This window comes from Budorcas taxicolor, chromosome X, assembly GCF_023091745.1.
Source record: "Budorcas taxicolor isolate Tak-1 chromosome X, Takin1.1, whole genome shotgun sequence".
Classification (NCBI taxonomy): domain Eukaryota; kingdom Metazoa; phylum Chordata; class Mammalia; order Artiodactyla; family Bovidae; genus Budorcas; species Budorcas taxicolor.
Window position 1 is genome coordinate 77,687,285 of NC_068935.1, and position 16,343 is coordinate 77,703,627.

The following is a 16,343-nucleotide window of genomic DNA, read 5'->3' on the forward strand; positions in this document are numbered from 1 at the left end:
AGGCTTCCCTGTCCTTCACCATCTCCCGGAGCTTGCTCAATCTCATGTCCATTGAGTTAGTGATGCCATCCAACCATCTCATCCTCTGTCGTCTCCTTCTCCTGGCTTCAATCTTTCCCAGCATCAGGGTCTTTTCTAATGAGTCAGCTCTTGGCATCAGGTGGCCAAAGTATTGGAGCTTTAGCTTCAGCATCAGTCCTTCCAATGAATATTCAGGATTGATTTTCCTTAGGATTGACTGGTTTGATTTCCTTGCAGTCTAAGGGACTCTCAAGAATCTTTTCCAAAACCACAGTTCAAAAGCATCAGTTCTTTGGCGCTCAGACTTCTTTATGGTCCAACTCTCACATCCATACATGACTACTGGAAAAACCATAGCTTTGACTATATGGACCTTTGTAGGCAAAGTAATGTCTCTGCTTTTTAATATGCTGTCTAGGTTTGTCATAGCTTTTCTTCCAAGGAGCAAGTGTCTTTAAATTTTGTGGCTGCAGTCACCATCTGCAGTGATTTTGGAGCACAAGAAAATTAAGTCTGTCACTGTTTCCATTGTTTCGCCATCTATTGCCCCATCACTTCCCAGAGCTGGAGCAAAACTTTATAAACAAAAAATCAAAGGGAGAAAAACACTCTAGCCATTGCTACCACAGCCTTCTACCCTCACTCCTACATTTCAACAGGGATCTCCCTGCAACTACAACAGTAAGCCTGTAAATGCTGGATTTTCTGCTCAAAGTTTGAGAAAACTTGAGCAAAGGGTGGAAAGGAGGAACTTTTAAAAATGACTTTGTATTTTGTGGCTATTGCATCTTGGCGTATAATAGACACTGATATAAAATGTTATATTGTAGTCTCATAAAGCTAGAGGGATCATTTCTATCAGGAAAAGTTGCAAAAGAAAATAGTGGGATACAACTACTTTGCTTTTTGCTGCCAATGAGCAGATTGGAATTCAAACTCTTTGAGTATTGGAAATAAAACTAGTCTCTGTAACTATGATTTTTGCTATCATTTTTTTTTTTACTATTGGAGTTTCAAGAAAAAGGAAGACAACATGAAAAGAGAGGCAGTCTTCAGATGAAAATACACTTTTTGAGTTTAAAATGCAGTTTTTAGTTGTGAAATCAAATGTGTAATTCTTAGGCTGATTTTTTTTTTTTCATTCTCTTGTGCACATTTTTGACTGTTAATTGGAATGTAAGGCACAATAAGAAGAGCCTGCGAGAGTATTGTTTGTCACTTGGGCTTGGACTTGGACCTAAACCGTGGTTGACCAGTCCTGTACCATCTCAGCTTTGCTGCTGCCTAAGAAAAGTTCTCTCGGCATCCTAAAGTTACAGATTCTAATTCCGTGGATCTGACTCTCAGCTGAAACCTGATAAGGTCTGCTATAGACTGTTCCCACATCAGCACCAGATGTGCTGAACTGAAAGCAGGCACAGGCTAAATGAACTCTAAATGAACTATGTGAGGTTTAAATAAATTCACACTTGGATTGTTGCAGATTTGAATCACCCTTCTTATGATCCTAAATTGTAAAACCACCCCTGATGCTGGCTGGACCATTTGAGTCAGTTGAGTTGCAGATGGCCAAGGGAAAAGTCTTATTTTCTGATGGGACTATCTGAAATTGATCCTCTGATTGGCTCTATATTTCTAATACAAAAGCTGGTTACATTCCTAATGTGATTTCTGTGAAAGCTGCAAATTGAGGGAGGGCATATGATAGGGAATGTGACATCCTCCACCATTCCTCTCAGATCAAATTCTTGATCCTTCCTGAGCCTGCGTTCCTGCTGTTGACGATCATGTTTGACTTTCTAGATTAGTTACAGCTTAAAATAGACCGTTAGCCTGACTCTACTACCTTCTCCTTCCCCCTAATACATAAACAGCCTGACTCTACTTCCTTCTCCTCCCTAATACATAAACCTAAATAAGGCAGTATGTTTATTAAATGTAGCTGTCCGCATAAAAAGAATGATCTTTTCTAGGCTGTTCACTGGATAATTGATCAGGGTGAAAGGAATGGGAAGTATGAAAACCCAATTTTAAAACATTTGAAAATTGAGAATTTCATCTTTTTTTTTTCCTTTCATAAAGGGATTCTTTATTTTATTTTATCTTTACTTTACAATATTGTATTGGTTTTGCCATACATCAACATGAATCTGCCACAACCAATTCCTGGACACGATACATCTTTCCGATTAAGTTATTTTAATATGTTTGCCTTTGAAAATGCTTTTAAACTTCTTACATACAACTCTTCTAGACAAAAGGTGTGTATGAGAGGAGAGGATGATTGTACAATTATAACTGCTAAATGGGACACGCAGATTTTCTAACAGTGGAGGAAAAACACCTGAGGAGGCATGAGTGAAGGATGAGGGCATTAATGATCTTTGATTTTTAGAAATGGAAATTCTGAAATTCCTGGAAGCTTTCCTCTTCTTAATAAAAGCATGTGTTGTCTTCCCTGCTGCTGAGAGTGCTTTGAATTCAAATTGACTGCTAATCCCAGAGTCAGATCTGACAGCTAACTATGAGACAGCAGGGGATGGCTCCAGCTCTTCTACCTTCCACTCAGCACCTCCACGTGTCATCCACACTTGCAAGGCAGATGAACTGGTGCCCTGAAAAAACAAAATTGTTTGGATCCAGCTACCTTCAGAAAACAGTCCCATTGAAACCAAATTCTGAACTGCATTTTTTGGACTGGATTGAAAACACTAAGGCAGGAAGCCTCACAGTAAAAGGTTAGCCGCATTAGGGATTCTGTTAACCTAAACTGCCTAATTAATGTGTGTCCTACTTGGGATGCCCTAATGATTATAAATTATTTTTGTCCAATGATACTGCATGTTCCCTCTTGCCTTGTACTTGTCAGTGAGCCTTGACTATCCTGGCACTGCCTCAGCTCTGGAAGGCATTCAGGTCAGGCTGAGAGGTTAAAGCATCTGCCTGGAATGCGGGAGACCTGGGTTCGATCCCTGGGTTGGGAAGATCCCCTGGAGAAGGAAATGGCAACCCACTCCAGTACTCTTGCCTGGAGAATCCTATGGAGGGAAGAGCCTGGTAGGCTACAGTCCATGGGGTCGCAAAGAGTTGGACACGACTGAGCGACTTTACTTTACTTTACTTTCAGTTTACTGCCCAGGCTTGTGTTGTGCCTGAATTGATGCTTCAAGTATTTTTTTAAAAAAAATCTTTAATGGAAACTTAAGGAGAAAACCATCTGGCTTTTGAAGGTACTTGTTTATGGTGATGAATTTGTTTTGTCTGCTCAGTATAAGACCCCTGAAGACATAACTGAGAACAATATGGCAGGTTGGTCTCACTCTGCTGTGTCAAGTCCTTGTGAAAAAGACGCCTTGGACAAGAGACCAGAAGGTGGAGTTTGGAGTTTTGGTACATGCTAGGCAGAGGGTGCCTATGCTACCAGCCCCTAATAAAAACAAACACTGGACAGTGAGTCTCCAATGAGCTTCCTTAGTAGACATTTCATACATTTTGTCAAAATATGATGCTGGAGAAATTAAACATCACTGCGTAACTCCACTAGGAACAGGACTCTTACAAGTTTGTGCCTGGTTTCCTCTGGACTTTGACCATGCACCTTTTTTCTTTGCTGATTTTGCTTTGTATCCCTTTGCTGTAATAAACCTTACCATTAGTATAGATCTGTGCTGAGTCCTTTGCCAACAAAAGTCCATCTACTCAAAGCTATGGTTTTTCCAGTAGTCATGTATGGATGTGAGTCGGACTATAAAGAAAGCTGAGTGCCAAAGAATTGATGGTTTTGAACTGTTGTGTTGGAGAAGACTCTTGAGAGTTCCTTGGACTGCAGGGAGATCAAACCAGTCGATCCTAAAGTAAATCAGTCCTGAATATTCATTGGAAGGACTGATGCTGAAGCTGAAACCCCAATATTTGGCCACCTGATGTGAAGAGCTGACTCATTGGAAAAGATCCTGATGCTGGGAAAGATTGAGGGCAGGAGGAGAAGGGGACGACAGAGGATGAGATGGTTGGGTGGCATCACAAACTCAATGAACATGAGTTTGAGCAAGCTCCAGGAGTTGGTGATGGACAGGGAAGCCTGGTGTGCTACAGTCCATGGGGCTGCAAAGAGTCAGACATGACTGAGTAACTGAACTGAACTGATGCTGAATCCTGTGAATCACAAACATAGAAGTGATCTTTGGGAATTTCCACACAATAAGAATGTTCATAGGAACTTTAAATGATAACAAAAAACTAGAGGAAAAATCAAATGTCTGTCAACAAGTGAATGGATAAATAACGATGCATTCATACATTGAATGTATATAGCAATGAAAAAGAATGAATTAATTCTAAGTACAACAATATAGATGAATCTTATAGACACAATGTTGAGTGAAAAACCAAATACAAAAACTAGATAATGTATGATGCTATTAGTATAAAGCTCAAAAATGGACGAATCATACTTACTTGTATTTGAAGTTTTAATGGTGGTTAACTTTGAGGCCTATAGGATATTAATACCTAGGAAGGGGCATAAAAGAGGCTAATGCAGGGCTAGTACTGTTCTATATCCTGATTTGGGTTGTGTGTTTCTGTGTAAAAATTCATCAAATTTTATATTTAAGGTTCATGTGTTTAACTGCATGTATATTATACTATAAGCAATTTTGAATAAAAGAACCTAGCATCCATTGATGGATGAAAAGATAAACAAAATGTGTTATATGCATACAATGGAGTTTTATTCAGCGTTAAAAAAGGATAAAATTCTGACACTATAAAATAGATGAACCTTCAGACATTATTCTAAGTGGAATAGGCCAGTCCCAAAAAGGTATTGTATGACTCTACATATATGAGGTATCTAGAGTAAGCAAATTCATTAAGACAGAAAGAATGGTGATTGCCAGGGACTGGGAGGAAAGGAGCCTGGGGAGTTATTGTTTAATGGTTATAGTTTCAGTTTGGGAAAATGAAAAATTTCTAAAGATGGGTGGAAGTGATAGTTGTACAACATTGCAAATGTATCTAATGTCACTGAACAGTTAAAATGGTAAATTTTATGTATATTTTACCATAATACAATAAAAAGAAATAAAATGGAAGGAACAGTAGATAAACCTACTTGTGATGTCAATCTCAGGTAAAATGTGTGCTGTATAGAGTGGACCCTGGAATATGGCCAAAGGCGTTGATAGCTCTCTGGTTCTGTCCCTAAGAGTGAAGCAACACTAAAAAAGTGGCATATTTGTTAGGTATCATACGTAGGATAAAGAGGAGACAAAAATGAAATCCCTAAGAAGAATGGGTTATAGCCCCCCACCCCCCAAAAAAGTGGTACTAATTCTGTTAGTACTGATATGAAAGGATATTTAATATATATTCTGGGAAAAAAGGGTTTGAGAGCTATGTGTATTGTACTGTCCTTTATTATAAAAGGGAAAATTGTGTGTGAATAAGTGAAATATTTCCTCATAAGAGTTATTGGTGTTATAATTGCCTTTTGAAAGACAAAAAGAAATGCATGCATTTAACATAGACATCAATTATCAGATATATTCTAATTTCAGAATGCTAAACTATTAAAAAAACAACATCTTATATTCAAGGAAATAAGGTGGATGTGTTTGTGAATGTGCACAGTGTGTGTACACACATACATATGTGTATATATACACATACAAGACATTGAGACACACATGTATGTATTTATATTTTCATTAAAATTGTGCCTTACTTTTGTAGCTGATAGTTAAAGTCTTCCCTCTTTTTCCAGTTTTCAAAATAGCTCCTCTGCAAAGTAAATTTTACTCTAACGGTCCACAAAATTTCCTATCAGATATAAGAATATTAAAATATCTTGATTTTTTTGGATAAAATGTGTTCTCCCATTGAATAAAATGTGTCAGTAGTATGCTATTGAAGGAGATCAAGATGCACTCTTATTTCACTTTTTCCAGTTTAGTTTGCCATCTTTAAACTGATGAGGTTTTTGTTCAGCTTTCTTGAAGCATAGTTTATACTGGTAAGTCTGATGATCAGAATAGCTTTTGGGGGGCGGTGCTAAGATGGCGGAGGAATAGGAAGGGGAGACCACTTTCTCCCCCACAAATTCATCAAAAGAACATTTGAACGCTGAGTAAATCCCACAAAACAACTTCTGAATGCCGGCAGAGGACATCAGGCACCCAGAAAAGCAGCCCATTGTCTTCAAAAGGAGATGTTTTATCAATGGTGCTGTATAGAAGGAGAAGTCTTGAGACTACTGTAAAAATAAGACTGAAAACCAGAAGCAGGAGGCTTAACTCCAAACCCTGAGAACACCAGAGAACTCCTGACTCCAGGGAACATTAATCAACAGGAGCTCATCAAACGCCTCCATACCTACACTGAAACCAAGCACCACCCAAGGGCCAACAAGTTTCAGAGCAAGACATACCAGGCAAATTCTCCAGCAACACAGGAACACAGCCCTGAGCTCCAATATACAGGCTGCCCAAAGTTACTCCAAAACAACTGACATCTCATAACTCATTACTGGACACTTCATTGCACTCCAGAGAGAATAAATCCACCTCCACCCACCAGAACACCAACACAAGCTTCCCTAACCAGGAAACCTTGACAAGCCACCTGTACAACCCCACCAACAGCAAGGAAACTCCACAATAAAGAGAGCTCCACAAACTGCCAGAATACAGAAAGGCCACCCCAAACACAGCAATATAAAGAAGATGAAGAGACAGAGGAATACCCAACAGGTAAAGGAACAGGATAAATGCCCACCAAACCAAACCAAAGAGGAAGAGAGAGGGAATCTACCTGATAAAGAATTCCAAATAATGATAGTGAAAATGATCCAAAATCTTGAAAACAAAACGGAATCACAGATAAATAGCCTGGAGACAAGGATTGAGAAGATGCAAGAAAGGTTTAACAAGGACATAGAAGAAATAAAAAAGAGTCAATATATAATGAATAATGCAATAAAGGAAATCAAAAACACTCTGGAGGCAACAAATAGTAGAATAACAGAGGCAGAAGATGGGATTAGTGAAGTAGAAGATAGAATGGTAGAAAAAAATGAATCAGAGAGGAAAAAAGAAAACTATAAACTATAAACAGAAACTATAAAACTCCTAAAGGAGAATATAGGCAAAACACTCTGACATAAATCACAGCAGGATCCTCTATGACCCACCTCCCAGAATATTGGAAATAAAAGCAAAAATAAACAAATGGGACCTAATTCAACTTAAAAGCTGCTTCTGCACAACAAAGGAAACTATAAGCAAGGTGAAAAGACAGCCTTCAGAATGGGAGAAAATAATAGCAAATGAAGCAACTGACAAAGAATTAATCTCAAAAATATACAAGCAACTCATGCTGCTCAATTCTAGAAAAATAAACGACCCAATCAAAAAATGGGCCAAAGAACTAAACAGACATTTCTGCAAAGAAGACATACAGATGGGTAACAAACACATGAAAAGATGCTCAACATCACTCATTATCAGAGAATTGCAAATCAAAACCACAATGAGGTACCATTTCACGCCAGTCAGGATGGCTGCGATCCAAAAGTCTACAAGCAATAAATGCTGGAGAGGGTGTGGAGAAAAGGGAACCATCTTACTGTTGGTGGGAATGCAAACTAGTACAGCCACTATGGAGAACAGTGTGGAGATTCCTTCAAAAACTGGAAATAGAATTGCCTTATGACCCAGCAATCCCACTTCTGGGCCTACACACCGAGGAAACCAGAATTGAAAGAGACACGTGCACCCCAATGTTCATCACAGCACTGTTTATAATAGCCAGGACATGGAAGCAATCTAGATGTCCATCAGCAAACAAATGGATAAGAAAGCTGTGGTACATATACACAATGGAGTATTACTCAGCCATTAAAAAGAATACATTTGAATCAGTCCTAATGAGGTGGATGAAACTGGAGCCTATTATACAGAGTGAAGTAAGCCAGAAAGAAAAACACCAATACAGTATACTAACGCATATATATGAAATTTAGAAAGATGGTAACGATAACCCTGTATGTGAGATAGCAAAAGAGACACAGATGTATAGAATAGTCTTTTGGACTCTGTGGGAGAGGGAGAGGGTGGGATGATTTGGGAGAATGGCATTGAAACATGTATAATATCATATATGAAACGAATTGCCAGTCCAGGTTCGATGCATGATACTGGATGCTTGGGGCTGGTGCACTGGGAGGACCCAGAGGGATGGTACAGGAAGGGAGGACGGAGGGGGGTTCAGGATGGGGAACACGTGTATACCTGTGGCAGATTCATGTTGATGTATGGCAAAACCAATACAATATTGTAAAGTAATTAACCTCCAATTAAAATAAATAAATTATATTTTTAAAAAAGAATAGCTTTTGTACTTTTCATGAGCTTTAAGGAAATTCAATGTATGAATGTTGGTAATAGCATTCTATCATTCTTAGAACTATTAATTTTTATATGCATTCTTATCTCATGTAGATAATTTGACTTTTTTATAAGAGCATAATTTGTTTTAAGAACACAGATAACTACCTATTCTTTCTCTTGGAAAGCCCATGGTGCTTATATTGGCCCTGTACATGACATGGACATTAACTTTGAGACACAGAACTTATTTTGTTCAATAAGGAAGCATAAATTAATGCAAAAAAAATATTTGCTGGTAGGATTTGTGCACTGAAAATATCTTAACCATTTCTCAATTCTATATCAGGATGCAACAGTAGAATGAAACTCAGTGGAAGACCCTACAGACACATGGGTGTCCTTGGAACTTCAAAACTCTATGACATTCGGAAAACTATCTTTACCTTCACTCCACAGGTGGGTGGAATGAGCTTTGATGTGCATTGAGATGAATGAAAATAAAAGAGAAACACTATAGAAATAAAGCATTTACTGGAGTTGGGAGAAGTGTCAGAGTTCCATGGGACCTTGTACATATTAAGCTGCTTAGTAAATATTTGTTGAGTTGGGCTGAATTGATGTTGCAGCAAAGAGCTATGCCAAGTAACTGTGGCTACCGAGAGTAATCCTTGGTATTGCAGAAGCAGCGAGTACTCTTTATTAAAGATTAAATATAATACTGTATCCTTTATAAACAAAATATAGTCTTTTTTGGTAATAATTCAGCTACTAAATTAGATCTTCTATTTCTTTCTGAGATGGGCCCTTTTTACATGCTTAGAAATTTTTCATATCCTCTTCTAAACAAAAATGTCAGTACTATTTTAGCCATGAGATACATTGTTTATTAGCATGATGTTTATTACCCATATTATAGTAGCAAGCCTTATTATATATGTGTATAGGAGTAGAAACTATTTTCTGGAAAGAAAGATTCAGTTCCCCATTTGTTATCTTACATCTGAAATAGTGCACTGAAGTACAGATGAAAGAATAATGGACCAGAAATTCTATCTCTGATTTTGCCATTTGCTAGTCATATAACTTTGCTAATCTACTCAGTGTCTCTTGGCCTTACTTTTTGTCTATTAAAAAGGAGAAAAGCCCTCACTGGGTTGTTAGAACTAAATAAAATCATGTGCTTGAAAACAATTTGTTAACTATAGCACACTAAAAATGTCCAAGACAACTATATGTACTAATAGGCCACCAGATACTTTGGGAAGAATTAGGCATTAAATTTGGAGGTATTGTTGCCTCTGTGATATCTTATATACCTTTATGAATATATGAGTATTTTAAAATATTATTTGATAGTTATGAGATTAATTATTCTAAACCATTATTTTTCTTTTTCTTAGTTTATAGACCAGCAACAATTCTACCTGGCTCTAGACAACAAGATGATAGTGGAAATGCTTAGAACAGACCTCTCCTATCTCTGTAGCCGCTGGAGAATGACAGGCCAGCCCACCATCACCTTCCCCATCTCACACAGCATGCTTGGTAAGGTTGTATGAGGCAAGGAATGAATGTCTTCTTGGAATAAGTTGTGTGATTAGCCCTTCAAAATCATAGTCACTGGAAAGCTGCTTTCTGTCATTTATTCTTTCAGCAGTTTATTAAGCTTTTGTTTTGTACCAGGCACTTTTCAAAGCACTAGGCATACATGGGGTGAATAAGGTAGATGAGGTTTCTGCTCTTATGGAGCTTATGTTTTTGAATAAATATGTAACAAAAAACCAATTCACAAGAATATTTCAGGTGGTTTGAGAGCTATAATTCAAGATATGTAATAGAATAACTTGTTTGGGGCTACTTTAGATAATTGGTTTCTAGGCCAGTTTACAGAAAGTTTATTAATAAAACTCATTTTAAAGACATTCTCACTCTAGTGGAGCATCAAGGCTTTATAGATAAATTCCCAGACTTTTCTTTCCAAGGCTTGTCTAACTGAAGAAATAAATCTAGCAGAGAAAAGTAAAAAGGCTTTCAGTTTATCTTTTCTTTATTAGCTGGGCTTCCTGGCATTGCTTACTTGAAACTGAGTGAGAGGTTTATTGTTCTCTAAGTTCCTGAAGGACTAGAGCCAATACTGAAGCACTGTTTCCTTTCTGTATCTCTGCTATTGCTTCCAAAAGCCTGTTTGTACTGCCAAAGTACATAGAATTTCTTTTCATTAGAGAAGAATCCTTTGTCATAAGTCATTCAAAGTCCAGGCAGACTTAGGGATTTTGATCACATCTCTAAAGTGCTTCAAAAGCACTGGAGTTGAGGAAGTAGGGTAGTCTTTCTTCTTTATGTAAGACAATTATCAAATACCCAGTTAATAACTACTGTGTTTGCAGAACTATCTTCAGAAAAGTATAAAGTCTAATTGGAGAGGCAAAGCTAATTCACAAAAATAATAGAAAACAATTCAAGACAGTATATAAAGAATTACTAAACCATTAGATTAGTATTGTATACTGACAGTGATCATATTGTTAATAAAAATTTATTTACTAGGTGGGACTTATTCAGGCTTTTTGGGATGCGTGGTATTCATATGAAAGGAGAAAAGAAGTAAAGCCACTTTAGGTGAGGGAAGAAAAATACCATGGGTGAAGCTGAGAGGCAGGGATGCACGTGACTTGTGAGTGGACAGTGAAGAAGCCAAAATCAATAGAGAGGAGCTTGCATGTTGGAATATGTGAAGTGAAAGTCACTCAGTCGTATCCGACTCTTTGCAACCGCATGGACTATACAGTCCATGGAATTCTCCAGGCCAAAATATTGGCGTGGGTAGCCTTTCCTTTCTCCAGGGGATCTTCCCAACCCAGTGATTGAGGCCAGGTCTCCTGCATTGCAAGTGGAATATTTACCAGCTGAGCCACAAGGGAAGCCCATGTTGGAGTATAAGTATCAACAAAATTGGGCAAGTAAGGTAGGGTCAGATTATGAAGACCTTAAAGAGATGGGAATACCAGACCACCTGACCTGCCTCCTGAGAAATCTGTATGCAGGTCAAGAAGCAACAGTTAGAACCGGATGTGGAACAACAGACTGGTTCCAAATTGGGAAAGGAGTACAGCAAGGCTGTACGTTGTCGTGCTGCTTATTTAACTTATATGCAGAGTACATCATGCGAAAAGCCTGTCTGGATGAAGCACAAGCTGGAATCAAGATTGCAGGGAAAAATATCAATAACCTCAGATATGCAATACACCACCCTTATGGCAGAAAGTGAAGGGAAACTAAAGAATCTCTTAATGAAAGTGAAAGAGGAGAGTGAAAAAGCCAGCTTAAAACTCAACATTCAAAAAGCTAAGATTTTGGCATCAGGTCCCATCATTTCATGGCAAATAGATGAGGAAACAATAGAAACAGTGGCAGACTTTATTTTCTTGGGCTCCAAAATCACTGCATATGGTGGCTGCAGCCATAAAATTAAAAGCTGCTTGTTCCTTGGAAGAAAAGCTATGACAAACCTAGACAACATATTAAAAAGCAGAGACATTTCTTTACTGACAAAGATCTGTGTAGTCAAGCCCTTGGTTTCTCCAGTAGTCATGTCTGAATGTGAGAGTTGGATCATAAAGAAAGCCGAGCACTGAAGAATTGATGGTTTTGAACTGTGCTGTTGGAGAAGACTCTTGAGAGTCGCTTAGACAGCAAGGAGATCCAACCAGTCCATCCTAAGAGAAATCAGTCCTGAATATTCATTGGAAGGACTGATGTTGAAGCTGAAACTCCAATACGTTGGCCACCTGATGGGAAGAACTGACTCATTTGAAAAGACCCTGATGCTGGGAAAGATTGAAGGTGGGAGGATAAGGGGACAACAAAGGATAGATGGTTGGATGGCATCACTGACTCAGTGGACATGAGTTTGAATAAGCTCTGGGAGTTGGTGATGGACAGGGAGGCCTGGCGTGCTGTGGTCCATGGGGTTGCAAAGAGTCGGACATGACTGCATGACTGGACTGAACTGAACTGAATCATAATGTCACAGATCAATTACACAAAAATAATTAAAGATGTAGAAAATTAACAAACTCTGTGTTTATATGAAACAGAAAGAAATCCAGAAATCAGAACATGCAAAGAATGTTTATTTTTTAAAGTATAAATAATATAGATGATTTTGCCAGACATAGGCCATAAAACTAATTAAAAAAAAAACAATTTCTAAAAAACTTGACCATGAAGGAATTAAAATTTTTGCAAATAATCCTTCAATTAAAGAGGAAATAAAAAAAAAAGAAAAAGAAATACAGAGGAAATCCAAGTTTAAATTATTTAGTGTTTTAAAATGAAAAATGGTACCACTACTTATCAAAACTTGAGATTTGGTCAAAGTAATATTTAGAAATTTTCATTTTCTTGAATATTTTCACTTTCAAAAAACAAAGTTCTGTTTCCAGACAAAAAGGAATAGACACACTTTTCCCTATTCTTCCTGCTATGTATAGCTAAAATTCAGGACATTACTATAATACAAACATAAGAAGACTCGGAAAGTTGGAAAAAAGAAAGAAGACTTTGAACTTAAGAAATGACACAACAGTGAATTTCCTGGGTTTTCCTTCTGCCTCATATATTGTGGATTGGATGCTGGAGAAGTTATCATCCCAGAAACACAAATGGGTACAAATTTTAGAAGTTCCAGGAAAAACTTTCTCCCTTTAGCCCAAAGAACAGGGAAAGGGCAGCCTAGCCAGACAGAAAGCTTCTAGACAATTAAATGTTCTAATCCATCCAAATGACAAGCAAAAAAACTACACCCCATTCCCATCACTGTCAGCAAGGCTAGGTGGAGAACCTAGACTATTGCCTTCACACAGCTGTGAAGAGGCACACCTCCCTCCTTAAGGACTGTATCTGAGACGTACTTGTGGGGAGCTCAGACTTTCATCGTTAGTGAACAGTAGAGGAACCTCTTCCACACCCACCTGGCAGTAACAAGGCAATGCTCCCTTAACTGCTGCCCAGTATCAGAGAAGACTTGCTGAATCTGAAGATTCAATAAGATCCAGAATCTCATAAGATGATACCCCAAAATTCCAGAATACAATAGAAAATCATTCATACCAATGCCCAGGAAAATCTCAACTTCAATGAGAAAAGATGATCAACAGACACCAATACCAAGATCACAAAGATGTTAGAATTATGAGAAAGATTTTAAGGCAGTCATCATCAAAAAATTTACCAAGCAATTGGTGGTGGTGGTTAGTCACTAAGTCATATCTGACTCTTGCGACCCTATGGACTATAACCCTCCAGGCTTCTCTGTCCATGGGATTCTCCAGGCAAGAATACTAGAGTGGGTTGTCATTTCCTTCTCCTACCAAGCAATTGCAACCACACTTCAAACCTGAAAGTAGAAAGTCTCAGCAAAGAAATAGAAATGCTCAGTAAAGAAATTGAAGAGATAACCAAATGAAAGTTTTAGAACTGAAAACTACAACTGAAATGAAAAGCTCACTGGATAGGCTTAGTAGAAGAATGAATAGATTGAACTTGAAGACAGAAGTGAACAAGAGTAAAATTAAACTGAAGAAATGTAACAGAGCCTCAGAGACCTATGGGACTAACATTCATATTATGAAAGATCTAACATTCATGTTATGAGTTTCAGAAGGAAAGGAAAAAAGAATATAAGGCTGAAAAAAAGTATCCCAGCTAATATGGCTGAAAAAAAATGCAAAAGGCATAAACCTGCAAATTTAAAAAGCTGAGAGAGTCCCAAACAGTATAAACTCAAAGAAATCGATGCCAAAACATAATGATCAAACTCCTGAAAATTAAAGAAACAGAAAAAAACTGGAAAGCAGTAAGACAAATGATACCTCACCTATATGGAAAAACAATTAGAATGACAGCAGATTTCACCAAAATCCATGGAGAACAGAGGGAACTGACATAATATTTTTTCAAATGCTTAAAGGAAAGAATTATAAACTAAGAATTCTGTATCCAATAAAAATGTACTTGAAGAAAAAAGGGGAAAAATAGACACTCTCGGGTGAAACAAAACTAAATGAATTTCTTTGAAGGGGATCTGCTTTAAAAGAAAGGCTTAAAGGAAGTTCTTGAAATGAAAAGGAAATAATACAAGATAGAATATTGGAACATCAAGCAAGAAAAAGAACAGTGGAAAGAGTAAGAATACAGATAAACACAATAAAGTTTCTCCCCTTCAGTTTTCTAAATTATGTTTGACATTTGAAGCAAAAAATATAACACTGATGTGGTTCTCAGAGTTGTAGAGGAGATCTTCAATGAAATTATATATTGTTTCTATTTCTTCTTTTCTTTTAATTTATTTTCTGGAGGATAATTGGTTTACAGTGTTGTGGTCCTCTCTGCTGTACATCAATGCAAATCAGTCATAATTTTTTATATATATATATATATACATATATATACCCCTGATTTTATATATATATATTTATATATCAATAAATATATATATATATCCCTTCCCTCTTAAACTTCCCTCCCTCCCCCATTCCATCCCTCTAGATTATCACAGAGTGCCAGGCTCTAATGCAATTATATTATAGATTGGGGGAGGTAAGGGACTGAAAAGGAAAAAAAGTTTTTACACATCATTTTAACTAGTAAAATGTTTACACTAATAGTGATATATATATATATATATAATCTATGTTTGTATATACATATATAATGTATATTTGAATGAAAACCACAATCACAGAAAAATAACCAATCTGATCACATGGACCAAAGCCTTGTCTAACTCAGTGAACTGTGAACCATGCCATGTAGGGCCACCCAAGAGGGACGGGTCATCATGGTGGAGAGTTCTGACAAAATGTGGTCCACTGGAAAAGGGAATGGCAAACTACTTCAGTATTCTTGTATTGAGAACCCCATAACAGTATGAAACAGCAAGAAAATAGGAGGCTGAAAGATGAAGTCCCCAGGTCGGTAGTGCCCAATATGCTACTGGAGATCAGTGGAGAACTAACTCCAGAAAGAATGAAGAGATGGAGCCAAAGCAAAAACAACATCCAGTTGTGTATGTGACTGGTGATGGAAGTAAAGTCAGATGCAGTAAAGAGCAATATTGCATAGGAACCTGGAATGTTAGGTCCAGGAATCAAGGCAAATTGGAAGTGGTCAAACAGGAGATGGCAAGAGTAAACATCGACATTTTAGGAGTCAGCGAACTAAAATGGACTGGAATGGGTGAATTTAACTCAGATGACCATTATATCTACTACTGCGGGCAGGAATCCCTCAAAAGAAACACAGTAGCCCTCATAGTCAACAAAAGAGTTCAAAATGCAGTACTTGGTGCAATCTCAAAAGCAACAGAATGATCTCTGTTCTTTCCAAGGCAAACCATTCAATATCACAGTTATCCAAGTCTATACCCCAACCAGTAACACTGAAGAAGCTGAAATTGAATGGTTTTATGAAAACCTACAAGACCTTTTAGAACTAACACCCAAAAAAGATATCCTTTTCATTATACGGGACTGGAATGCAAAAGTAGAAAGTCAAGAAACACCTGGAGTAACAGGCAAATTTGGCCTTGGAATGCGGAATGAAGCAGGGCAAAAACTAATACAGTTTAGCAAGAAAATGCACTGGTCATAGCAAACACCCTCTACCAACAACACAAGAGAAGACCCTACACACGGACATCACCAGATGGTCAACACCGAAATCAGACAGATTATATTCTTTGCAGCCAAAGATGGAGAAGCTCTATACAGTCAACAAAAACAAGACCAGGAGCTGACTGTGGCTCAGATCATGAACTCCTTATTACCAAATTCAGACTCAAATTGAAGAGAGTAGGGAAAACCACTAGACCATTCAGGTGTGACCTAAATCAAATCCCTTATGATTATACAGTGGAAGTGAGAAATAGAT

The 16,343-nt window shown here is 37.7% G+C and overlaps 1 protein-coding gene across 2 annotated transcripts in view; it reads left to right on the forward strand.

The window, feature by feature from the left end:
* PHKA1 (phosphorylase kinase regulatory subunit alpha 1) overlaps positions 1–16,343 on the forward strand; it is a 173,072-nt gene that overhangs the window by 90,003 nt on the left and 66,726 nt on the right. For both annotated transcript variants that reach the window (XM_052663860.1, XM_052663862.1), the window contains exons 15-16: positions 8,758–8,867; positions 9,812–9,956. In XM_052663860.1, coding sequence (XP_052519820.1) covers positions 8,758–8,867; positions 9,812–9,956 — 255 coding nt within the window. The remainder of the gene's footprint in view (positions 1–8,757; positions 8,868–9,811; positions 9,957–16,343) is intronic.